The sequence below is a fragment of the Salmo salar genome, chromosome 25 (assembly GCF_965601325.2).
Source record: "Salmo salar chromosome 25, fSalSal1, whole genome shotgun sequence".
NCBI classification, from domain to species: Eukaryota; Metazoa; Chordata; class Actinopteri; order Salmoniformes; family Salmonidae; genus Salmo; species Salmo salar.
Window position 1 is genome coordinate 13362296 of NC_138315.1, and position 25739 is coordinate 13388034.

At 44.0% G+C, this 25739-nt stretch overlaps 1 protein-coding gene across 10 annotated transcripts in view; it reads left to right on the top strand.

Annotated features, from left to right (window-relative positions):
* The window catches only part of LOC106586174 (plakophilin-4), a 131263-nt gene that overhangs the window by 58800 nt on the left and 46724 nt on the right, over positions 1-25739 (top strand). For all 10 annotated transcript variants that reach the window (XM_014173115.3, XM_014173116.3, XM_014173120.3 and 7 more), the window contains one exon: positions 19218-19252. In XM_014173115.3, the coding sequence (XP_014028590.1) occupies positions 19218-19252 (35 nt within the window). The remainder of the gene's footprint in view (positions 1-19217; positions 19253-25739) is intronic.

Below are 25739 nucleotides of genomic sequence, written 5' to 3' on the forward strand. Positions count from 1 at the left end.
TTAAGCCTACTTTATACCCTACGCAATTATGCAATGCAAGAACACGATTAGCTACGCAAAAATGCCGTCCTGCGTACTTGTCGAGTTACAAATTGCGCCACTGCACACGTTTGTGTACTTTTGCTAGGCAAGTACGCCAAGCATTTTGCGTACCTTATTGCGTTGCATACTTGCATAGGGCAGGGATTTTCAAACTTTTCTTGCCCAGGAACCCCCGCCCAGGCAAACCCACGACCCAGGCACTCCCATCATACTACACTGCTCAAAAAAATAAAGGGAACACTAAAATAACACATCCTAGATCTGAATGAATGAAATAATCTTATTAAATACTTTTTTCTTTACATAGTTGAATGTGCTGACAACAAAATCACACAAAATTAATCAATGGAAATCCAATTTATCAACCCATGGAGGTCTGGATTTGGAGTCACACTCAAAATTAAAGTGGAAAACCACACTACAGGCTGATCCAACTTTGATGTAATGTCCTTAAAACACGTCAAAATGAGGCTCAGTAGTGTGTGTGGCCTCCACGTGCCTGTATGACCTCCCTACAACGCCTGGGCATGCTCCTGATGAGGTGGCGGATGGTCTCCTGAGGGATCTCCTCCCAGACCTGGACTAAAGCATCCGCCAACTCCTGGACAGTCTGTGGTGCAACGTGGTGTTGGTGGATGGAGCGAGACATGATGTCCCAGATGTGCTCAATTGGATTCAGGTCTGGGGAACGGGCGGGCCAGTCCATAGCATCAATGCCTTCCTCTTGCAGGAACTGCTGACACACTCCAGCCACATGAGGTCTAGCATTGTCTTGCATTAGGAGGAACCCAGGGCCAACTGCACCAGCATATGGTCTCACAAGGGGTCTGAGGATCTCATCTCGGTACCTAATGGCAGTCAGGCTACCTCTGGCGAGCACATGGAGGGCTGTGCGGCCCCCCAAAGAAATGCCACCCCACACCATGACTGACCCACCGCCAAACCGGTCATGCTGGAGGATGTTGCAGGCAGCAGAACGTTCTCCACGGCGTCTCCAGACTCTGTCACGTCTGTCACATGTGCTCAGTGTGAACCTGCTTTCATCTGTGAAGAGCACAGGGCGCCAGTGGCGAACTTGCCAATCTTGGTGTTCTCTGGCAAATGCCAAACGTCCTGCACGATGTTGGGCTGTAAGCACAACCCCCACCTGTGGACATCGGGCCCTCATACCACCCTCATGGAGTCTGTTTCTGACCGTTTGAGCGGACACATGCACATTTGTGGCCTGCTGGAGGTCATTTTGCAGGGCTCTGGCAGTGCTTCTCCTGCTCCTCCTTGCACAAAGGCGGAGGTAGCGGTCATGCTGCTGGGTTGTTGCCCTCCTACGGCCTCCTCCACGTCTCCTGATGTACTGGCCTGTCTCCTGGTAGCGCCTCCATGCTCTGGACACTACGCTGACAGACACAGCAAACCTTCTTGCCACAGCTTGCATGGATGAGCTGCACTACCTGAGCCACTGTGTGGGTTGTAGACTCCGTCTCACGCTACCACTAGAGTGAAAGCACCGCCAGCATTCAAAAGTGACTAAAACATCAGCCAGGAAGCATAGGAACTGAGAAGTGGTCTGTGGTCACCACCTGCAGAACCACTCCTTTATTGGGGGTGTCTTGCTAATTGGCTATAATTTCCACCTGTTGTCTATTCCATTTGCACAACAGCATGTGAAATTTATTGTCAATCAGTGTTGCTTCCTAAGTGAACAGTTTGATTTCACAGAAGTGTGATTGACTTGGAGTTACATTGTGTTGTTTAAGTGTTCCCTTTATTTTTTTGAGCAGTGTATATGTTAGCAAAAAATAAATAGATTTGGTAGACAGTTTCATTCTTTTGACCACTCCACAGTTCATTGGAAGAGGAAGTGTGAACTCTTACCTTTCTAGCTAATGTACTATTTATCTTGGCGGCGTAGAGAAAATGTTGCAGTTTTGAAGCAAATGTTGTGCAATTCTACATAGTTTGGCATGCAGTTTAGAGACAATTTGACAGTTTTAAAGCTAATTTCCTGCAATTCCATGCATTTTTCCATTTCTAGTGCTGGGTTCCTTGCTAAAACAGAACAAAATCAATGGGGATGTTTTTTTTTAAATAAAAAATGTACATTTACATTTAAGTCATTTAGCAGACGCTCTTATCCAGAGCGACTTACAAATTGGTGCATTCACCTTATAATATCCAGTGGAACAACCACTTTACAAAAGTGCATCTAAATCTTTTAAGGGGGGGGTTAGAAGGATTACTTTATCCTATCCCAGGTATTCCTTGAAGAGGTGGGGTTTCAGGTGTCTCCGGAAGGTGGTGATTGACTCCGCTGTCCTGGCGTCGTGAGGGAGCTTGTTCCACCATTGGGGTGCCAGAGCAGCGAACCGTTTTGACTGGGCTGAGCGGGAACTGTGCTTCCTCAGAGGTAGGGAGGCGAGCAGGCCAGAGGTGGATGAACGGAGTGCCCTTGTTTGGGTGTAGGGCCTGATCAGAGCCTGAAGGTACGGGGGTGCCGTTCCCCTCACAGCTCCGTAGGCAAGCACCATGGTCTTGTAGCGGATGCGAGCTTCGACTGGAAGCCAGTGGAGAGAGCGGAGGAGCGGGGTGACGTGAGAGAACTTGGGAAGGTTGAACACCAGACGGGCTGCGGCGTTCTGGATGAGTTGTAGGGGTTTAATGGCACAGGCAGGGAGCCCAGCCAACAGCGAGTTGCAATAATCCAGACGGGAGATGACAAGTGCCTGGATTAGGACCTGCGCCACTTCCTGTGTGAGGCAGGGTCGTACTCTGCGAATGTTGTAGAGCATGAACCTACAGGATCGGGTCACCGCCTTGATGTTGGTGGAGAACGACAGGGTGTTGTCCAGGGTCGCGCCAAGGCTCTTAGCACTCTGGGAGGAGGACACAAGGGAGTTGTCAACCGTGATGGCGAGATCATGGAACGGGCAGTCCTTCCCCGGGAGGAAGAGCAGCTCCGTCTTGCCGAGGTTCAGCTTGAGGTGGTGATCCATCATCCACACTGATATGTCTGCCAGACATGCAGAGATGCGATTCGCCACCTGGTTGTCAGAAGGGGGAAAGGAGAAGATTAATTGTGTGTCATCTGCATAGCAATGATATGAGAGACCATGTGAGGATATGACAGAGCCAAGTGACTTGGTGTATAGCGAGAATAGGAGTGGGCCAAGAACAGAGCCCTGGGGGACACCAGTGGTAAGAGCACGTGGTGCGGAGACAGATTCTCGCCACGCCACCTGGTAGGAGCGACCTGTCAGGTAGGACGCAATCCAAGCGTGGGCGGCGCCGGAGATGCCCAGCTCGGAGAGGGTGGAGAGGAGGATCTGATGGTTCACGGTATCAAAGGCAGCAGATAGGTCTAGAAGGATGAGAGCAGAGGAGAGAGAGTTAGCTTTAGCAGTGCGGAGAGCCTCCGTGACACAGAGAAGAGCAGTCTCAGTTGAATGCCCAGTCTTGAAACCTGACTGATTAGGATCAAGAAGGTCATTCTGGGAGAGATAGCAAGAGAGCTGGCCAAGGACGGCACGTTCAAGAGTTTTGGAGAGAAAGGAAAGAAGGGATACTGGTCTGTAGTTGTTGACATCGGAGGGATCGAGTGTAGGTTTTTTCAGAAGGGGTGCAACTCTCGCTCTCTTGAAGACGGAAGGGACGTAGCCAGCGGTCAAGGATGAGTTGATGAGCGAGGTGAGGTAGGGGAGAAGGTCTCCGGAAATGGTCTGGAGAAGAGAGGAGGGGATAGGGTCAAGTGGGCAGGTTGTTGGGCGGCCGGCCGTCACAAGATGCGAGATTTCATCTGGAGAGAGAGGGGAGAAAGAGGTCAAAGCACAGGGTAGGGCAGTGTGAGCAGGACCAGCAGTGTCGTTTGACTTAGCAAACGAGGATCGGATGTCGTCAACCTTCTTTTCAAAATGGTTGACGAAGTCATCCGCAGAGAGGGAGGGGGGGGGGGGGGGAGGAGGATTCAGGAGGGAGGAGAAGGTAGCAAAGAGCTTCCTAGGGTTAGAGGCAGATGCTTGGAGTTTAGAGTGGTAGAAAGTGGCTTTAGCAGCAGAGACAGAAGAGGAAAATGTAGAGAGGAGGGAGTGAAAGGATGCCAGGTCCGCAGGGAGGCGAGTTTCCCTCCATTTCCGCTCGGCTGCCCGGAGCCCTGTTCTGTGAGCTCACAGTGAGTCGTCGAGCCACGGAGCAGGAGGGGAGGACCAAGCCGGCCTGGAGGATAGGGGACAGAGGAAATCAAAGGATGCAGAGAGGGAGGAGAGGAGGGTTGAGGAGGCAGAATCAGGAGATAGGTTGGAGAAGGTTTGAGCAGAGGGAAGAGATGATAGGATGGAAGAGGAGAGAGTAGCTGGAGAGAGAGAGCGAAGGTTGGGACGGCGTAATACCATCCGAGTAGGGGCAGAGTGAGAAGTGTTGGATGAGAGCGAGAGGGAAAAGGATACAAGGTAGTGGTCGGAGACTTGGAGGGGAGTTGCAATGAGATTAGTGGAAGAACAGCATCTAGTAAAGATGAGGTCAAGCGTATTGCCTGCCTTGTGAGTAGGGGGGGAAGGTGAGAGGGTGAGGTCGAAAGAGGAGAGGAGTGGAAAGAAGGAGGCAGAGAGGAATGAGTCGAAGGTAGACGTGGGGAGGTTAAAGTCACCCAGAACTGTGAGAGGTGAGCCATCCTCAGGAAAGGAACTTATCAAGGCGTCAAGCTCATTGATGAACTCTCCAAGGGAACCTGGAGGGCGATAAATGATAAGGATGTTAAGCTTGAAAGGGCTGGTAACTGTGACAGCATGGAATTCAAATGAGGAGATAGACAGATGGGTCAGGGGAGAAAGAGAGAATGTCCACTTGGGAGAGATGAGGATTCCAGTGCCACCACCCCGCTGGCTCGATGCTCTAGGGGTATGCGACAACACGTAGTCAGACGAGGAGAGAGCAGTAGGAGTAGCAGTGTTATCTGTGGTAATCCATGTTTCCGTCAGCGCCAGGAAGTCTAGGGACTGGAGGGTAGCATAGGCTGAGATGAACTCAGCCTTGTTGGCCGCAGACCGGCAGTTCCAGAGGCTGCCGGAGACCTGGAACTCCACGTGGGTCGTGCGCGCTGGGACCACCAGGTTAGAGTGGCAGCGGCCACGCGGTGTGGAGCGTTTGTATGGCCTGTGCAGAGGAGAGAGAGCAGGGATAGACAGACACATAGTAGACAAGCTACAGAAGAGGCTACGCTAATGCAAAGGAGATTGGAATGACAAGTGGACTACACGTCTCGAATGTTCAGGAAGTTAAGCTTACGTTGCAAAAATCTTATTGACTAAAATGATACAGTACTGCTGGCTGGTGGAGTAGGCTAGCTAGCAGTGGCTGCGTTGTTGACTTTGAATGTGTAGCTGGCTAGGTAACCTCGATAGTTTCAGTACTACACCTTGTCATGATACAAAGCAACTTTGTAGCTAACATAACACTAATCAAGACGTTCCTTGTAATGTATTTAGTTTCTACAATGCTGCTCGTCGGTAATAGTTGGCTGGGTTAGGAAAAATGGCGTCGCGGGGGACGGAAATAGCTGGCTAGCTAACCTCGATGGCTGGCTAGCTAACAATTATCAAGCTATGACAAAGACAACTGTATATTCAAATGTATATTCTCCTTGACTTTCTGGCTTTGATTTGAATGTTAGTTCTCACAGATGGTATTATTTAAAGATATATATATATATATATATATATATATTCCCCTTTTCCACATTTTGTTACGTTACAGCCTTCTTCTAAATTTGATTAAATTGTTTTTTTCCTCATCAATCTACACACAATACCCCATAATGACAAAGTGAAAACAGGTTTCTAGAATTTTTTGCAAATGTATAGAAATAAAAAACATAAACCTTTATTTACATAAGTATTCAGACCCTTTGCTGTGAGACTTGAAATTGAGCTCAGGTGCATCCTGTTTCAATTGATTATCCTTGAGATGTTTCTACAACTTCATTGGAGTCCACCTGTGGTTAATTATGTTGATTGGACATGATTTGGAAAGGCACAAACCTGTCTATATAAGGTCCCACAGTTGACAGTGCATGTCAGAGCAAAAACCAAGCCATGAGGTCAAAGGAATTGTCCTTAGAGATCCGAGACAGAATTGTGTCGGAACAGATCTGGGGAAAGGTACCAAAACAATTCTTCTGCATTGCAGGTCCTCAAGAACACAGACTAGAAGATAATTTGGTTTACCGTTTTATTTGTGGATTAATTGTCTGAGTAGAGGACCTTGTGCAATTCAGGTAAAATAACAACCCAATGTTTATATCCCAGGACAAATTAGTTAACAACAGCAAGCTAGCTATCTAAATTTCCATAAATGTTTGTTTTTCGACCTGTCCCCAAGTTAATATAATTGGTTCAGAGTTTATTTTTGATATTTCAAATTGCGTTTGGTGTGGGTGGACAAAATCTTGCGGTCTGGTCAGCATGTTAGTTAGATGTAAAATTGCACTACAAAGACCTCCTCTGCAAAAACATCAATTATTAATAGATTTCTTGAGTTACTTTAGATTAATTCTGACTATTTTGAGGAAGTGCACACTGGCTACAGCGTCTCAAAATGAACAAAAAGTACTATTCCTGCTTTTTCTCTAGTTTCTCAAGCGAAGGTCTTTTATGGGAGTATGCGAGCGCACTCGTTCGTTTCGGCTAGCTGAATTCCGCTAGGCTCCAGCTGAACTGAAGTGTGCTGATGCCTTAACATACTGACCAGACCGCTCGCGCCATCACGCACGTTGATTTTTGTCCACCCACACCAGACGCGATCATGACACACAGGTTGAAATATCAAAACTCACCAACTATATTAATTTGGGGACAGGTCAAAAAGCATGAAACATTTATGCCAATTTAGCTAGCTACTTTTCTGTTGCTAGCTAATTTGTCCTGGGATATAATCATTGGGTTGTTATTTGACTTGAAATGCACAAGGTCCTCTACTCAGACAATTAATCCACAGATAAAAGGGTAAACCAAAATTCTCCTCCTTCAGGCTGCTTCTTCTTTGGACTTTATATGGTGGTTGGCAACCAACTTTAAGGTGCATTACCACCACCAACTGAACTGGAGTGTGTGTACCTCAGTTCATCTTTCCATCACCCACGTATATTGGGTATATGCTCCTAAAAGCCAATGAGATGGGAGAGGCAGGACTTGCAGCGCACGTCAAGCGTCACAAATAGAACCAAGTTCTATTTTAGTGTCTGGCTACGCTGACGCTCGTGAGCAGTGTGGGTGCAATGATTTGAATAACATGTATGTGTAAATGTATTTTGCAATGCAAGCGGTGTGGTCAGCATGTAAGGGAATAGGGTGCCATTTGGTCCTTGTATTCCCCACACGTCAGTTAAGATTATGCTCTGTGCTGTTCCTCCTCATGCCTCACTGGCCACCAGACACATCTGTCCACAGGAGGCTTCATTTATTTACAATAGTCAACATTACATTCAAATCGCTGCGCTTTTCCTATGTCTGGCTGAATCTCCTGCATGCTTACTTTGCAATGCTGTATGGATGTCATGTTACGTACGTATATCTGTTAGTGGGTTTATTTGAAGAACTGTTCAGATTTAGTCTAAGTCCCAAATGTCACCCTATTCACTGCTTTTGCCAAGCTCTGGTGAAAAGTAGTGCACTATATTGGAAATTGGGTGCCATTTGGGACTTATCCTGTATTTAGCCTACATTTACAATTTAGTAATTTAGCAGCCGCTTTTATCTAAAGAGATTTACAGTAAGTGCATTAAATTAAAGATAGCTAGTTAAGACAACCACATATCACAGTCGTAGTAATTACATTTTTCCTCAAACAAAGTCAGTGCTAGTAGGGAAAGACAATTGCATATTTGGGGGGGTGTGTGTCTTTTTTAAGATGCTATTTGAAGAGGTAAGGTATTATTTGGTTTCAAGTGCTCCAGCTATGCGGCATTGGATGACACTGATTAATTTTGGGGGGATCATCACACCTGATGTGGTGTTGTGTAGGAATTCTTAATGGTGAGATGCAGCAAGGGAAATACGAGAGGTTAATGGACTGTGGCATGTTAGGGAAATTGCTTAATGAACACATGTTAGTGGCACTTATTAATACTGGTGGTTTCTGTTGGTTTTTAAGATGTCTGCTTTAAGTCAGTTATCCATTATGCTGATGTGACCAGTTTTGGTCTGGTTTTAGAGTAATGGCCAACAACATGTTGAATTGTGTGAGATATTTTGGCTGCATCTGAAAATGATGTCCCATATTACTCATGTGATCCTCAAATTTTGACCAGGTCCCATAGAGCTCTGGTCAAAAGTAGTGCACTTTATAGGGTGTATGGTGCCATTTTGGACACACCCAGTGTATACAACGTATTGTGTAGAGCAGGTATTCCCAAACTGGGGTACATGTACCGCTAGGGGTACACACAATGCCGTCGGGGGCATGCCAAATAAAAATGTGATTCACATAAAACAAAAAAATATCATTTTTTCCCCCTTCACATTTTCGAACAGTCCATTTATATTTTCCAACAGGGCTATACATTTGGGTGAGGTTTTTTTTTCTTGCCGGAGTAGCCTCGTTTCACTGCCAAAAATAAAATGAAACCCTCTACTGTTCAGCGAAATAACAACACAATGTCAGATACAGGTAGCCTAGTCAAATAAATAACATCCAATCACATTAACCGTTACTCTCTCGCAGGAATTCCACTAACGGTCCGTATGTAGCCAAACGTAGCTGCTGCTCATGTTGGTATCTGTACTGATGGCGCAAAAGCCATGACAGGGAGACATAGTGGAGCGGTAATGCGCGTGCAAGCAGTTGCTCCCGGCGACACTTGGGTACAGTGCAGCATCCACTGAGAGGCTCTTGCTGCTAAAGGAATGCCTGACCGCTTGAAAGACGTTTTGGACACTACAGTGAAAATGGTTAACTTTGTTAAAGCGAGGCCCCTGAACTCTCGTGTATTTTCTGCACAATGCAATGATATGGGCAGCGACCATGTAACGCTTTTACAACATACAGAAGTGCACTGGTTATCAAGGGGCAAAGTATTGACACTTTTTTTTTAATTGAGAGACGAGCTTAAAGCTTTCTTTACTGACCATAATTTTCACTTGTCTGACCGCTTGCATGATGACGAGTTTCTCACATGACTGGCCTATCTGGGTGATGTGCGGGACAAAATTGAGGCTATGATTAAGAAGTTGAAGCTCTGCTGTGTCTGCATTAACAAGGACAACACACAGGTCTTTCCATCATTGTATGATTTTTTTGTGTGCAAATGAACTCAAGCTTACGGACAATGTCAAATGTGATATAGCGAAGCACCTGAGTGAGTTTTGTGCGCAATAATGCAGGTACTTTCCCGAAACGGATGATACAAACAACTGGATTCGTGTCCACTTACCGATAACTGAACAAGAGAGCCTCATCGAAATTGCATCAAGCGGTTCTGTGAAAGTTGTATTTAATCAGAAGCCCCTACCAGATTTCTGGATTGGGCTGCGCTCAGAGTATCCTGCCCTGCAACCTATGTGAGAGGGGATTCTCAGCCATCACTAGCATGAAAACAACTAAATACAGGCACAGACTGTGTATGGAAAATTATTTAAGACTGAGACTCTCCAATACAACTCAACATTGCAGAGTTATGTGCATCCTTTCAAGCACACACTTCTCATTAACCTTTGGTAAGTTATTCACAATTTTTGATGATCAAATAAGGTTTTATATGTAAGATGGTTAAATAAAGAGTAAAATTATTGATTATTATTATTTTGTGCCGTGGTCCTGTAAGAGCTCTTTGTCACTTCCCACGAGCCGGGGATTCTTATGTTTAATTATTGTTGTGTGTGTGTGTGTGTGTGTGTGTGTGTGTGTGTGTGTGTGTGGGCAGGCTTACAATGATGGCAGAAAACAACATTTGAGAGTGCCCTGACCCTGGTGCTAGAGGGTACACAGCTGGAGGTCGAATGTTTGAAGGGGTACGGGACTATAAAAAGTTTGGGATTCACTGTTGTAGAGGACATGAGGGCTCTACTTCTAGTGCTATGTCTCTTTGTGGCTTGCCCATTAGAACTCATTTGCCTTAGCCAGTATAGTTCCATGTGGGTATAGTGCTCCAGCCTCCAGCTCTTGAAAGTAGAGTGTACCCTAAATCATGAAAGCTCTTTCTGGGATTTAATAAACCTGGGGCCCTCATAGGAAGCATCTCCTCGCCGCAGACCTCAGCTACGTCCAAATGGCACCCTATGTCGTGCACTACTTTCTGGAGCTGGTCTTAAAGTAGCGCACTACATGGGGAATAGGGTGCCATTTGGGACATGGCCCCAGACTACCTGCATGGCTCCAGCAGGCCAACAGCAGCTCTCCATGTGTGAGTGTCCATTACGGAGCTCAGGGCTCCCAGAGCTACTGCAAAGAGGAGCCGAAGATCAGTCTGGACAGAGAGGGAGGCTCTTCAAAGTCTCTCCATACAAAGGCTGTCTACAGGGGAAATGGTGTCAACCAGGCTTTTTACTGCTATTTCCTCCACAAGCTAGATCCACTCTCATCCTCTAGGCATGATATTTATCATATTTTTAGATAGTAAATACCAAGGTACCAGCACCATTTTCTCCCTACAGGATAAGGGTAATTTCCTCTGGTCATAATCTCAGCACTCACAAGTGATATAGGCTTAGCCTTTCATCATAACATTGAGTGGTTTTACAGGGTTGTTCTGAGCCTTTGTATACCTTGTATGCAATGAAATTCAATCATGTGATGGCCATGGCCAGTTGGGAGAGGTTGTGGCCTTTTTGGTGACCCTAGCCAGAGTAATCAGCTTTGGCAGGTCATTGTGGCCAGTGAGCTGCACACAGCTGGGCTGGCTGGCTGGGCTGTATGGCGCTGCCTGTACTGTGTTGACTGGAGAGCTGGGAAATACACCCTTTACTAACTGAGCAGGGCTGTTGAACGCTCCCCCGTCTGTACTGACTGTACAATCTGGGTAAAGCTTCCTGTATTACTGACTGAGGGCTTTGAAACACTCCCTGAGTGAGGATGGATGGTGAACGCTCCCTGTACTGTGATGTAATACTCCCTACTTACTCCCTGGTCTGTAGTGAAGCAGCGTCCAGAATAGAGCCATCACAATCAGTCTGGGGGAGAGGGAGTCATTGGCGTCCAACTGCGGAATCAATACAGACGCAGCACCTCCTCCACAGGCCTGTAAAGAAAACATGCAAAGTATTTTCACACCTTTTTAACAGCCTGTGAAGAAGGAACGAGATGGCAATCCCGGGGCGATTTGTGTCTGAATGGAACAGACTACCCTAGACCTAAAGTCAGCACTTAGCTCAGTAGCCCGTCTGGCCCAACAATAGAGGTGACACCATGCTAAAGTGTTCTGTTGGGGCTCATTACATTCCATTACACCTCCAGTACTGGAGTACTTCTTCATACAGTGCATTTGGAAAGTTTTGAGACACCTTGACTTAAAAAAAAAATATATATTACATTACAGCCTCATTCTAAAATGGATTAAATTGTTTTTGTCCCTTATCAATCCACACACAATACCATAATGACACAGCAAAAACAGGTTTTTAGAATTCTGTGCGAATTTTTTATATATATATATATATATATATATAAAAGCATATCCAATTTACATACAGTACCAGTCAAAAGTTTGAACACCTACTCATTCCAGGGTTTTTCTTTATTTTTACTATTTTCTACAGTGTAGAATAATAGTGAACACATCAAAATTATGAAATAACACATATGGAATCATGTAGTAACCAAAAAAGTGTTAAACAAATCAAAATATATTTGAGTTTCTTCAAAGTAGCCACCCTTTGCCTTGATGACAGCTTTGCACACTCTTGGCATTCTCTCAACCAGCTTCATGAGGTTGTCACCTGGAATGCATTTCAATTAACAGGATAATTTGTGGAATTTCTTTCCTTAATGCATTTGAGAGCTCTGGAGCAGGTATTCATCGCGGATCTCTCTGTACTTTGCTCTGTTCATCTTACCCTCGATACTGACTAGTCTCCCAGTCCCTGCATCTGAAAAACATCCCCACGGCATGATGCTGCCAACACCACGCTTCACCCTAGGGATAGTGCCAGGTTTCTTCCCGATGTGACGCTTGGCATTCAGGCCAAAGAGTTCAATCTTGGTTTCATCAGACCAGAGAATCTTGCTTTTCATGGTCTGAGAGTCCTTTAGGTGCCTTTTGGCAAACTCCAAGCGGGCTATCATGTACCTTTTTTACTGAGGAGTGGCTTCCGTCTGGCTACTCTACCATAAAGGCCTGATTGGTGGAGTGCTGCAGAGCTGGTTGTCCTTGTGGAAGGCTCTCGCATCTCCACAGAGGAACTCTGGAGCTCTGTCAGTCACCATCGGTTAAAAACCTTTTTTCGCTTTGTCATTATGGGGTATTGTGTGTAGATTGATGAGGAAAAAATACAGGCAAATACGACTTGACCATCGGCCAAACTTTCTGGGTGGGTTGAGACCTCCCACTGGGGGAATGGAAGCTCCGGAGTGAAATTTCCCAGATGTACAGATCTAGGATCAGTTTCCCTTTTACATTTTAGTCATTTAGCAGACGCTCTTATCCAGAGCGACTTACAGTAGTGAATGCATACATTTCATACATTTTTTTCCTCCGTACTGGTCCCCCGTGGGAATCGAACCCACAACCCTGGCGTTGCAAACACCATGCTCTACCAACTGAGCCACACGGGACCCTTCCCCCAATACTAAAGTTAAAGGGATACTTCTGGATATCTACTTCCCCAGTCAGATTAACTTGTAGAAGTCTATGGTATCTCTTATAGACTTCCAGTCAAATGATAGGTAGCAATTGCAATAGCGCTAGTTAGCAACTTCCTTCAAACTGCACGCGGAGACATTAAAATGGTATCCACTAGTTCATCTGACTCTGGGGAAGTAGTCAAAATCCCAACGTCTCCATTTAAAGGACAAATCCACTCAACTATGTTTTGGAATGTTTTTCATTAGTCCAAATCAAATTTATTTATAAAGCCCTTCTTACATCAGCTGATATCTCAAAGTGCTGTACAGAAACCCAGCCTCAAACCCCAAACAGCAAGCAATGCAGGTGTAGAAGCACGGTGGCTAGGAAAAACTCCCTAGAAAGGCCAAAACCTAGGAAGAAACCTAGCGAGGAACCAGGCTATGAGGGGTGGCCAGTCCTCTTCTGGCTGTGCCGGGTGGAGATTATAACAGAACATGGCCAAGATGTTCATAGATGACCAGCAGGGTCAAATAATAATAATCACAGTGATTGTGTAGAGGGTGCAACAGGTCAGCACCTCGGGAATAAATGTCAGTTGGCTTTTCATAGCCGACTGTTGATATGGTCTCAATGTTTTAAATGTCAGCAGTCAGGTTTTCAAGATATTGGACTTTCAAGAAGCAACGTGTCACCGGCCACATCATGATGATGATGCAAAATAATTTAGCAAATGCATGTTGCGTTATGATGTGGCCAGTGACACTTTGGTTCTTGGTGGACTAATGGATAAAAATGCAGAGATTTTTTTGAGTGTTTTCCTTGACCATTTGTGGGGGAAATGCAAAACTGACCCAAGATCAGCGTCTAAGGTCAACTTCACACTCCTCTGGAATAGAAGGCGTAAACACGTCCCCTTTGTAGCTTACCAACGGACTGATGTGGTTGTGAGAAAGTTTTGCTGTCACGTATGTTTTTGTTGTTGTAATGTTTGCGAGTATCAGCAGTTTACTGCCTGTCTCCCTCCACACACCCAGGCTGCTGTGACTGTGAGACTGGGTATGATGAAATCAGGAGTTTGTGGCCACGTCCCAAAGGGCACCCTATTCCTTATATAGGGCACTACTTTTGACCAGAGCCTTATGGTCCACCCCTATGGGCCCTGGTCAAAAGTAGGGCACTATAATGGAAATAGGGTGGCATTTGGGACGTACTGTTATGCCACTTCATCTGCCATGGCTCAGTGGAGCACACCTCTCCTAGCTTCCTCTTTTAATTGCCTGCGCCTCGTTGGCATGTAGATCGTCCTCCCCTAATTCCAGTGGCGTAAGGTACCTACAGTGGCAAGAAAAAGTATGTGAACCCTTTGGATTTACCTGGATTTCTGCATAAATTGGTCATTAAATGTGATCTGATCTTCATCTAAGTCACAACAATAGACAGACTGTGTGCTTAAACTAATAACACACACAAATTATTGTATTTTTCTTGTCTATATTGAATACATAATTTAAACATTCACAGAGTAGGTTGGAAAAAGTATGTGAACCCCTAGACTAATGACTTCTCCAAAAGCTAATTGGAGTCAGCTAACCTGGAGTCCAATCAATGAAATGAGATTGGAGATGTTGGTTAGAGCTGCCCTGACCTATAAAAAACACTCCCAAATATGAGTTTGCGATTCACAAAAAGCATTGCCTGATGTGAACCATACCTGAAAACAAAATAAATCTCTAAAAGCCTTGATGTTTATCAGTACATAGTAAGACAAATTGTCTATAAATGGAGAAAGTTCAGCACTGTCGCTACTCTCCCTAGGAGTGGCCGTCCTGTAAAGATGACTGCAAGAGCCCAGTGCAGAATGCTTAATGAGATTAAGAAGAATCCTAGAGTGTCAGCTAAAGACTTACAAAAATCTCTGGAATATGATAACATCTCTGTTGACGAGTCTACGATACGTAAAACACTAAACAAGAAAAAAACATTGCTGCACGTTTGAAGTTTGCAAAAGTGCACCTGGATGTTCCACATCGCTACTGGCAAAATATTCTGTGGACAGCTCACGAACATCTAAACCTCATCCCAACTGTAAAGTATGGTGGAGGGGGTGTCATGGTTTGGGGCTGCCTCAGGGCCTGGACAGCTTGCTATCATCGACGGAATAATGAATTCCCAAGTTTATCAAGACATTTTGCAGGAGAATGTTAGGCTATCTGTCCGCCAATCAGAAGTTGGGTGATGCAACAGGACAATGACCCAAAACACAGAAGTAAATCACAAAATGGCTTCAACAGAGGAAAATACGCCTTCTGGAGTGGCCCAGTCAGACTCCTGACCTCAACCTGATTTAAGATGCTGTGGCATGATCTCAAGAGAGCAGTTCACACCAGACATCCCAAGAATATTGCCGAGCTGAAACAGTTTTGTAGAGGAATGGTCCAAAATTCCTCCTGACCGTTGTGCAGGTCTGATCCGCAACTACAGAAAACGTTTGGTTGAGGTTATTGCTGCCAAAGGAGGGTCAACCAGTTGTTAAATCCAAGGGTTCACATACTTTTCCCACCCTGCACTCTGAATGTTTACACGGTGTGTTCAATAAATGATATGAAAAGGTATAATTGTTTGTTATTAGGTTAAGCAGACTGTGTTTGTCTATTGTTGTGACCTAGATGAAGATCAGATCAAATTTTATGACCAATTTTTATATAGAAATTAAGGTATTTCCAAAGGATTCACATACTTTTTCTTGCCACCTAAGTAAAAATACTTTAAAGTACTACTTAAGTAGTTTTTTGGGGATATCTGTACTTCACTTTACCATTCATATTTTTGACTACTTTTACTTTTTTCCCACTACATTCCAAAAGAGAATGTTATTTTTACACCATACATTTTCCCTGCCACCCAAAAGTACTCAAATAGTCCAATTCACACACTGATCAGGAGAACATCCCTAGTCATCTCTGCTGCCTCTGATCTGGCAGACTCACTAAACAGAGAACATCCCTGGTCATCTCTGCTGCCTCTGATCTGGCAGACTCACTAAACAGAGAACATCCCTGGTCATCTCTGCTGCCTCTGATCTGGCAGACTCACTAAACAGAGAACATCCCTGGTCATCCCTACTGCCTCTGATCTGGCAGACTCACTAAACAGAGAACATCCCTGGTCATCTCTGCTGCCTCTGATCTGGCAGACTCACTAAACACATGCTTTGTTTGTAAATGAGTGTTGGAATGTGCCCCTGGCTATCTGTAAATTAAAAATAATAACTGTGCCTACTGGTTTGCTTAATACAAGGAATTTGATACTTAAGTATATTTTAGCAATTACATTTTTTTTTATACTTAAGTATATTTAAAACCAAATACTGTTATTTAAGTAGTATTTTACTGGGAGGCTTTCACTTTTACTTGAGTCATTTTCTATTAGGAAATCTTTACTTTTACTCAAGTATGACAATTGGGTACTTTTTCCACCACTGCCTAATTCTATAAGATCCAGTCAGCAAAATGGCAACAGCAGCTGGGTCGTCCCATGCTTTCTGTCGCAGTTTTAGTAATTTATTTTTAAATCATCACTGTCTAATAAATCAGTGTGTTTATTTAATGAAAATAACTCATATTTTAATAATTTATTTCCTGAGCCTTCTTTGGCCATTGCTCAGCCCTGATTGGTTGATTAGGATGGTCTAGAGCTCACGCCCTTACCCAGAGGAACAGTCATTGGTTTATTATAATAGGATCACATTGTTCCATCCCACCTGAACAGGCTGAAATTCCAGATGTCTTTATTTTTTTTTTTCTAAACAGCTCTTACACAAAAGGGCATTATCACTTTCACAATTTCAGAATGTCATTTCGACTTCCTAGTGTGGAAATATTATTTACAAAAACAGGAAAATCATGTTTTTATCTGCTTACTGCCCCTTTATGTTATAATCAATGAAGTGCCCTTTTAATATAGACCTCATGGAGAATTCAGTAAATCACATTTTTAATATGAATAAAAGACTTCATAAATTTTTTTATAAAAGGAAGATTTTAACCCACTTAACCTCCAGTTTTCACCGTCATTGTGAAGCCCTTATTTATTTCTGTTGCTTTGACAAAGTCATTTCTTAAGATTGATATTTATTTCCTGTGATTAGTGAACACATTTTAAGGTAAAAAAACCTGTCTGTCATTTGAAGGTCAACCCTGTTATGTGATCTGAACTCTCATTTTAATAAGGTGAAACTATTCGTTTAAAAAAATGTATCTAAAGAAACATTGAACATCTAATAGTCAAATCATAGTGTAAAAGCAGGTGAGCTGGTTCTACTCTTTTTGGACATTTTCTGGTGTTTTGTGGTGGAAAACGGAGCGGATCAAGCATAACACGTTAACCCTGTTACCAATAGATAGGCTAGAAATGTTTTGGCATTCAATTACCCCTTCCTGTTGCACACAACAAGCTTCCATTTCCCCTGTCACAATGGGATTTATGGCTGATTTAAGATGAAATCATCAACCCTGTTACTCTATTTGGCACTATTTAGAATCTTACAATAGTACTTTTTCTATTCAACCTCTTTGATGAGAACATGTTTTTTTTTATTAAGTTGAACATGTGCTGTTTATGACAATGTTAAAATTAGCTGAAATCAAATGTTTTTTTTTCTCACCAAGTTGCACATCTCAAAAGGCACCGAATTGGTCGAATGACCCAGGTGCATGGCAATAATGACCCGCTAGATAATTTCTTGGAAAGCATATGGGTAGGAACCCTGCTTTTAGGTCCAGCGCTCACAGAAGTCTTCTAGATGGCTTGATTTATTAGAAATGACCTGTAAATTGCTCTGTTTTAAATGTCATTTTCTAAGTGAAGCTGGCCGGTCCAGGTGGCTATTAGTTAAAGCTTTTACAGGTTTCGACTTGGTGCGCTTTAGTTTAGTGCTGCTCCCCCCTATAATCATGTTGAAGTGGCTGAGGTATACTATAGCGGAGAAACTTGGGGCCTAGTCTTATGGCCTCTTACAGACGGAGGGTGCGTCCCAAATGGCACCCTACTCCCTTCATAGTGCGGAACGTTTGTCCAGAGCCAAATAGGATCTACTGTATGTACTTTGCGCCCTGGTCAAATGTAGTGCACTACATAGAGGGTAAGGTGCCCACTTGGCTCACTACACCAGAGTGGCTCTCTGGTTGGCTTCAGTAGAAGTGGCCTCATCCGTTAAGCCCTGACCCTCTCCTGCCTCAGCACTTTCCCAGGCCCATCATTGGGATGGCTGCCTCTAGTCTCTGGCATCAGTTTGAGCTATCTGCCTGCCCACTTCTCCACTGATCCAGGACCAGGTACCACTGACCCCACCATCCATCACACTCCCCACCTATGGGTCCACTTGGCTCTGCATGCCCAGCTGGCGTCCAAAATGGCACCCTACTCCCTACGTAGTGCACTGCTTTTGACCAGGGAATAGTAGTGCACTGTATAGGGAATAGGGTGCCATTTGGGGCGTAGCCTCGGTGTTTGTCTGAGGGCCGTAGTGTGTTTTAACATGGACTCTCTGTCAGGCCACCAAGCTTTATACCTCCTTATTCTTGGGAGACAACTGCCCCTTTATTGCTGAGGAAGTATACACCGGCATCCATGTCATTGTTGCGTATGCTCAGCACGCAGTAGTAACTCAGAACAGGCAGATCCGTGTATGTGTGTGTACACGTGTCCTGCTTGTTTCAGTCTGTTTTATTATCGGTGGGGCATTGGCATTTTTGCTCCGAGATCAATAGTTTTTTTCCCCCCTATTTACTTTAGTAGCAGAGCTAGCAGCTTGTCTTCAGCCTCAGAGCCTCAGACCCCATCAGGATGGATGGCCAAGCCTGACCTTTTTCCGTTTATTCGCAAAGTGTGTTTCTCAAGGACTGGCGAGGATGAAAAATAACTGACCCAACCTCGGGGGAAAAGGATGATCCTCCTCGTTGTCCGTCATGGCAGTAAAGATCACCTGTCACGAAGGCCTCTTTTGCAACTAGAGAGGAGAAAGAGCCATTTTCAATCGTATTTAAATGTTTGGTTGTTGCCATGTTATTTGTATGTTGGCATATGCTGCACCGGCCACAACAATTACCTCTGTTTCTTTTCTATTTGGTCCGATCGATGAATTCTCTGGTTGCATCTGAACTGACCATGTTCTTTCAATTTCATGTTTATTGTGATTAATGGCACCTTATATAGTGCACTACTTTGGGCCAGAGGCCTATTTCAGACACCATTATCTCAAACACAAGTAAAATAGGCCCATTTGTAAGCATTCGGAGGATCTCTGTTGGATATCTTCAATAAGAATTTAAACAAGTGTCCTGTTGAGAACATTCACTTTCTGTCTCATATTTGTCCGGGTATCTAAGACCTTCTCTCTCTCTTTGTCTTTCAGCTCGTCTGAGAAGTCCCTCCCCTGGAGATCTGCAGGTATGGTCTGATCATCCTTCCCTACACCATGTGTGACACATTCCCTATTCCCTTTATAGTGCACACATGTTGACCAGGATCTAAAGGGCTCTGGTCAAAAGTAGTGCACTATATAGTGAAACGGGTGCCATTTGTGACACAGGGTCCATGTTACCATACACGGACTGATATTCTTGTGAATCATTGAAAACCATACCATGATACCATGCCATGGATGCAGTGCCTTCAGAAAGGATTCAGACCCCGTCACTTTTTCCAAATGTTATGTTACAGCCTTATTCTAAGATTGATCAAATTGATGAGAAAAACAATCTACACACAATACCCCATAATGACAAACAAAAACATTTTTTTTTTTTTACATTTTAGCCAAATTATAATTAAAGGAAAACTGAAATATCACATTTACGTAAGTATTCAGACCCTTTACTAAGTACTTTGTTGAAGTACCTTTGGCAGTGATTACAACCTCGAGTCTTCTTGGGTATGACGCTACAAGCATGGCACACCTGTATTTGGGAAGTTTCTCCCATTCTCCTCTGCAGATCCTCTCAAGCTCTGTCAGGTTAGATGGGGAGCGTCGCTGCACAGCTATTTTCAGGTCTCTCCAGAGATGTGGTTCGGCCACTCAAGGACATTCAGAGATTGTCCCATCGGGTTTTTGGTCACCTCCCAGACCAAGGCCCTTCTCCCCCGATTGCTCAGTTTGGCTGGGCGGCCAGCTCTAGGAAGAGTCTAGTGGTTCCGAACTTCTTCCATTTAAGAATGATGGAGGCCACTGTGTTCTTGGGGACATTTAATGCTGCAGACATTTTTTGGTACCCTTCCCCAAATCTGTGCCTTGACACAATCCTGTCTCGGAGCTCTACAGACAATTCCTTCAACCTCATGGCTTGGTTTTTGCGCTGACATGCACTGTCAACTGTGGGACCTTATATAGACAGGTGTGTGCCTTTCCAAATCATGTCTAATCAATTGAATTTACCACAGGTGGAGTCCAATCAAGTTGTAGAAACATCTCAAGGATGATCAATGGAAACAGGATGCACCTGAGCTCAATTTCGAGTCTCTTAGCAAAGGGTCTGAATACTTATGTAAATAATATATTTCAGTTTTTTGTATTTAATAAATTAGCAACAATTAGCAGATAACCTTTTTCACGTTCTCATTATGGAGTATTGTGTGTAGATTGATACTTTTCTGTTATTTAATCCATTGTAGAATAAGGCTGTAATGTAACACAATGTGGAACATGTCAAGGGGTCTGAATACTTTCTGAATGCACTGTATACACTCACTGGTCCAGTTTATTAGGTACACCGCCACTTCCACGAAAATTGATCGTTCCTACAGACAATGAGTCAGGTGGCCTTGGCTTTATGTAAAAGTGGAGCATCGAGGCATTCAGTTACTGTTCGATTGAACGTTAGGATGGGCAAAACGAGTGACCTAAGCGGCTTTGAGCGTGGTATGTTTGTCGGTGTCAGGCGCGCCGGTTCCAGTATCTCAGAAACGGCGCCCTCCTGGGCTTGGGCTTTTCACGTGCGACAGTGTAGGGTTTGCCGATTTATAATGCGACAAACAATAAACATCCAGTCAGCGGCAGTCCTGTGAATGAAAACAGCTCGTTGATGAGAGATCAAAGGTGAATGGCAAGAATCGTGCAAGCTAACAGGCGGGACACTAACAGACAAATAACGGCGCAGTACAACAGTGGTGTGCAGAACTGCATCTTGGAACGCACAACTCGAAGATCCTTGTCACGAATGGGCTATTGCAGTCATCCGCTTCCATTCGTACAAGCTGAAAACAAGAAAAAGCGGCTCCAGTGGGCACGCGATCACCAGCACTGTACAATTGAGGAGTGGAAAAACATTGCATGGAACATGACACCAAGACAGTTTATTTGAGTGGCTTGCGAAGTCCTCAGACCTCAACCCAATATAGCACCTTTGAGGTGAGATGGAACAGTCTGTTGAATGTACCGCCGTCCAATCTGTAGCAACTGCGTGATGCCATCGCGTCAGCATGGACCAACATCCCTGTGGAACGTTTCCTACACCTTGTAGAATGCGCCAAAGAATTCAGGCCGTTCTGGAGACAAAGGGGGATCCGGTACTAGATGGGCTCCTTCAATGAATGACAGAATGTCTCCTATTTGGTTAAATCGAGTTGATGATTATACAGATGGCAGATCAGCTCATGAATAACGGAGAGATGAAGAGAGGTAATAGGCATGTTAAATAAATATTAGAGGTCGACCAATTAATCGGAATGGCCGATTTTAATTAGGGCCGATTTCACGTTTTAATAACAATCGGTATTTTTGGCCGCCGATTTATTTATTATTTTTTTGTATTTTTTATTTTTTACACCTTTATTTAACTAGGCAAGTCAGATTAAGAACACATTCTTATTTTCAATGACGGCCTAGGAACGGGGGTTAACTGCCTTGTTCAGGGGGGATTAGTTTTTGCAACCTTCCGGTTACTAGTCCAATGCTCTAACCACCTGCCTTACATTGCACTCCACGAGGAGCCTGCATGGCAGGCTGACTACCTGTTACGCGAGGGCAGCAAGAAGCCAAAGTAAGTTGCTAGCTAGCATTAAACTTATCTTACAAAAAACGATCAATCTTAACATAATCACTAGTTAACGACACATGGTTGATGATATTACTAGTTTATCTAACGTGCCCTGCGTTGCATATAATCGTTGCAGTGCCTGTTAATTTCTCATCGAATCACAGCCTACTTCGACAAACGGGTGATGATTTAACAAGCGCATTTGCGAAAAAAGTACTGTCATTGCACCAATGTACCTAACCATAAACATCAATGCCTTTCTTTAAAATCAATACACAAGTATATATTTTTAAACCTGCATATTTAGTTAATATTGCCTGCTAACATGAAATTGTGTCACTTCTCTTGCGTTCCGTGCAAGCAATCAGGGTATATACAGCAGTTTGGGCCGCCTGGCTCATTGCGAACTGTGTGAAGTCCATTTATTCCTAACAAAGGCCGTAATTAATTTGCCAGAATTGTACATAATTATGACATAACATTGAAGGTTGTGCAATGTAACAGGAATTTTTTGACTTAGGGATGCCACCCGTTAGATAAAATACGGAACGGTTCCGTTTTCGAAATGATAGTTTCCGGATTCGACCATATTAATGACCTAAGGCTCGTATTTCTGTGTGTTTATTATATTATAATTAAGTCTATGATTTGATAGAGCAGTCAGACTGAGCGATGGTAGGCACCAGCATGCTCGTAAGCATTCATTCAAACAGCACTTTCGTGCGTTTTGCAAGCAGCTCTTCGCTGTGCTTCAAGCATTGCGCTGTTTATGACTTCAAGCCTATCAACTCCCAAGATTAGGCTGGTGTAACCGATGTGAAATGGCTAGCTAGTTAGCGGGTGCGCGCTAATAGCGTTTCAAACGTCACTCGCTCTGAGACTTGGAGTAGTTGTTCCCCTTGCTCTGCATGGGTAACGCTGCTTCGAGGGTGGCTGTTGTCAATGTGTTCCTGGTTCGAGCCCGGGTAGGAGCAGGAGAGGGACGGAAGCTATACTGTTACACTGGCAATACTAAAGTGCCTATAAGAACATCCAATAGTCAAAGGTATATGAAATACAAATGGTATAGAGAGAAATAGTCCTATAATAATAACTACAACCTAAAACTTCTTACCTGGGAATATTGAAGACTCATGTTAAAAGGAACCACCTGCTTTCATATGTTCTCATGTTCTGAGCAAGGAACTTAAATGTTAGCTTTCTTACATGGCACATATTGCACTTTTACTTTCTTCAACACTTTGTTTTAGCATTATTTAAACCAAATTGAACATGTTTCATTCATTTGAGGCTAAATAGATTTTATTGATGTATTATGTTAAGTTAAAATAAGTGTTCATTCAGTATTGTTGTAATTGTCATTATTACAAAGAAATAAAAAAATCGGCCGATTAATCGGTACCGGGGTTTTGGTCCTCCTATCGATATCAGCGGTGAAAAATCATAATCGGTCAACCTCTAATAAATATCCATGTCTACTCATACCGTTTGTTGATCATGCATTCTCTCTCTCACTATATTGACAGCAATACGAGACAGCGCGGGGAAATGTTATAGCTGTATTTTGACATGCATAGGCGAGTGGAGTCCTTTGATAATGCATCGTATGGATTACAGAATAAAATGTGGAATTTTTATGCGAGACCGTCAGGATTTTGGGTTCCAGTGGGATTCGGACTGGTTAGGGAAATGGCCTAAGCTTTAAGACAGGAGAAGATATATTTTCTCTCATGCCTCTCTGAATTATCAGACTTCATGTCTGTGACAGATGCCTATCAAATTTGTCACTGTCTGAAGATTCACAATAACGATTTAAAGAGGCCTATGTTATTTTATAGGCTATACGGTGGGGGTTTCCTGTTGGGTTTATTAACTGCATTCGGGTCACGTGTAAATGTTGTAATTTACGGGGTTCTTGTCATTTCATTATTTCGGGAAACGTAAAAAGTGTTCCCGGGACAGTCCCAGGATCCCAGTTACCCATGTTAATCCCTACTACTGACTGACTTGATAAGTTTCTTCTGGCACATTTCAGATTCAATATTTGTCTTTTAGCTACTTCCACTCTCTCAGACCGTAACACTTTCCCTCCACTCCAACTCTGTTTATTTAGCACGGATCCTTGTAGGACCACAGTTACTTAGCTGCTGCTCAAATTGATAATGAAGTCCATTTTACTAATGTAGTTCAAAGCTTATTAATTGTATAATGGAACTAAGTGAATCGCTGCAGTCGTCATTAATATTGTATTGTGGTTCTTGTCAGACTGACCCAATGGGGTTATGATTGTACATGTGCACTGTTACATTGCTTGTCTCGGTATTGTTTGGAATTTTCCACTTGCTCCAGTTGGTTCATTGCTGATAAGCCCGACTTGCAGACGGACACAGTAAGAACAAGGATATGAGTTCCAAATGGCACCCTATTCCATAAAGTGCACTACGTTTGACCAGGGCAAATAGGCGGCCGTAGAGCCTATTTTGTATAAATATTGATTTCCTCATTGTAGATGAGAAATCATCGTTAGCCACAGTAATGTCTTTTTCTAATCCAAATATGAAACAGAAATGATAGCTGTTGTAGATATGAAGTGAGAGGCTGCCTGTCTGTGGAAGAGGAGAGGGTATTGATGTTCCTCACCATTTATAATCAGCTGTCTAGCCATAATGGTTGGAGTTCATACACAAGTCATTATTTTGTCACCCTTGGCACTCCTCGACCACTTATTACGTTAACAGAGACTGCGTCCCAATTGGCACCCTATTCCCTATTATAGTGCGCTACTGTTGGCCAGAGCCCTATGGGGGGGCTCTATGGGGCCTGGTCAAAAAGTTGTGCATTATAGGAAATAGGTTGCCTGTGACTGTGCTGTCCACATTCACGAGGTTAAAGAAAGCCTCTCTCTCCACAGTACCACTTCCTCTCGAAATCCACAGGCTGGCAACGGGCGGACCTGCCGGGGGCCCGGGAGGTCAATAAGCAGCCCAGCCAGACATAGTCATTACCCTTTACAGCAGCACACTGCAGCTAATTTCACTCCAATCACACTCTCTCACCAACAACACTCTATGGCTGCATTCCCAAATGGCACCTTATTCCTGTATAGTGCACTACTTTTAACCAGAGCCCTGGTTAAAAGTAGTGTACTAAATAGGGAATAGGGTGGCCTTTGTGACGCACTTACACTTTAATCCCACTGCTCTGGAGGAGGGATGCAACACTCTCTTTCATTGTGTACCGTCTCATTTCTCAAACGGGGTCAAGGCTCTGTAGCGATGCCCTGAGGGCAGAAATGTCACAAAGCTCCAGTCACTGTCTACCTGAAAAGTTACTCCTAATATGCTATGAGGAGCAGGAGGGATGAGTGAAGCTTTGTTTTAGTTGTTTATGGGGACTAAAGTTGTTGTTTGGTCAGAAGCGACACCCCATTCAGATAATTTGCCATTGTTCTGTAAATACTGCTTTTAACAATTTAGTTTATCCTGTGCATGAATTTTTCATGATTTTTTTTTCTCCCCCCCCCCGTCACGATGGAAATCAGTCAAACGGCAAACGTGGCCTTTTGAAAGATTTAAGCGTCTGCCGCGCCGCTCACAGTGGGCTAGCGAAAATCAAGTCAACCATAATAATTGCAGCAGCAGAATTTATTGAGGTGCCGTAGCTGCAGTCAACTCATGCAACTGGATGCGGCGTGGAGCTGCGGAGACGGCGGACTCCTGGCAAAGAAATGGGCTACTGAGACACTTACGAGCCAGAAAGGAACAGCGGAGTGTCTCCTCCATGGAATTCAGCCTCCCTCCCCCCTCGTCCATATGCCAGCCAACACTGCCCCTCCCTCCGGTTCTGACTAGGTTCTGACATCCCATTGTTGCAGCTATTGCAGTGGAGCTCATTCACGCAGG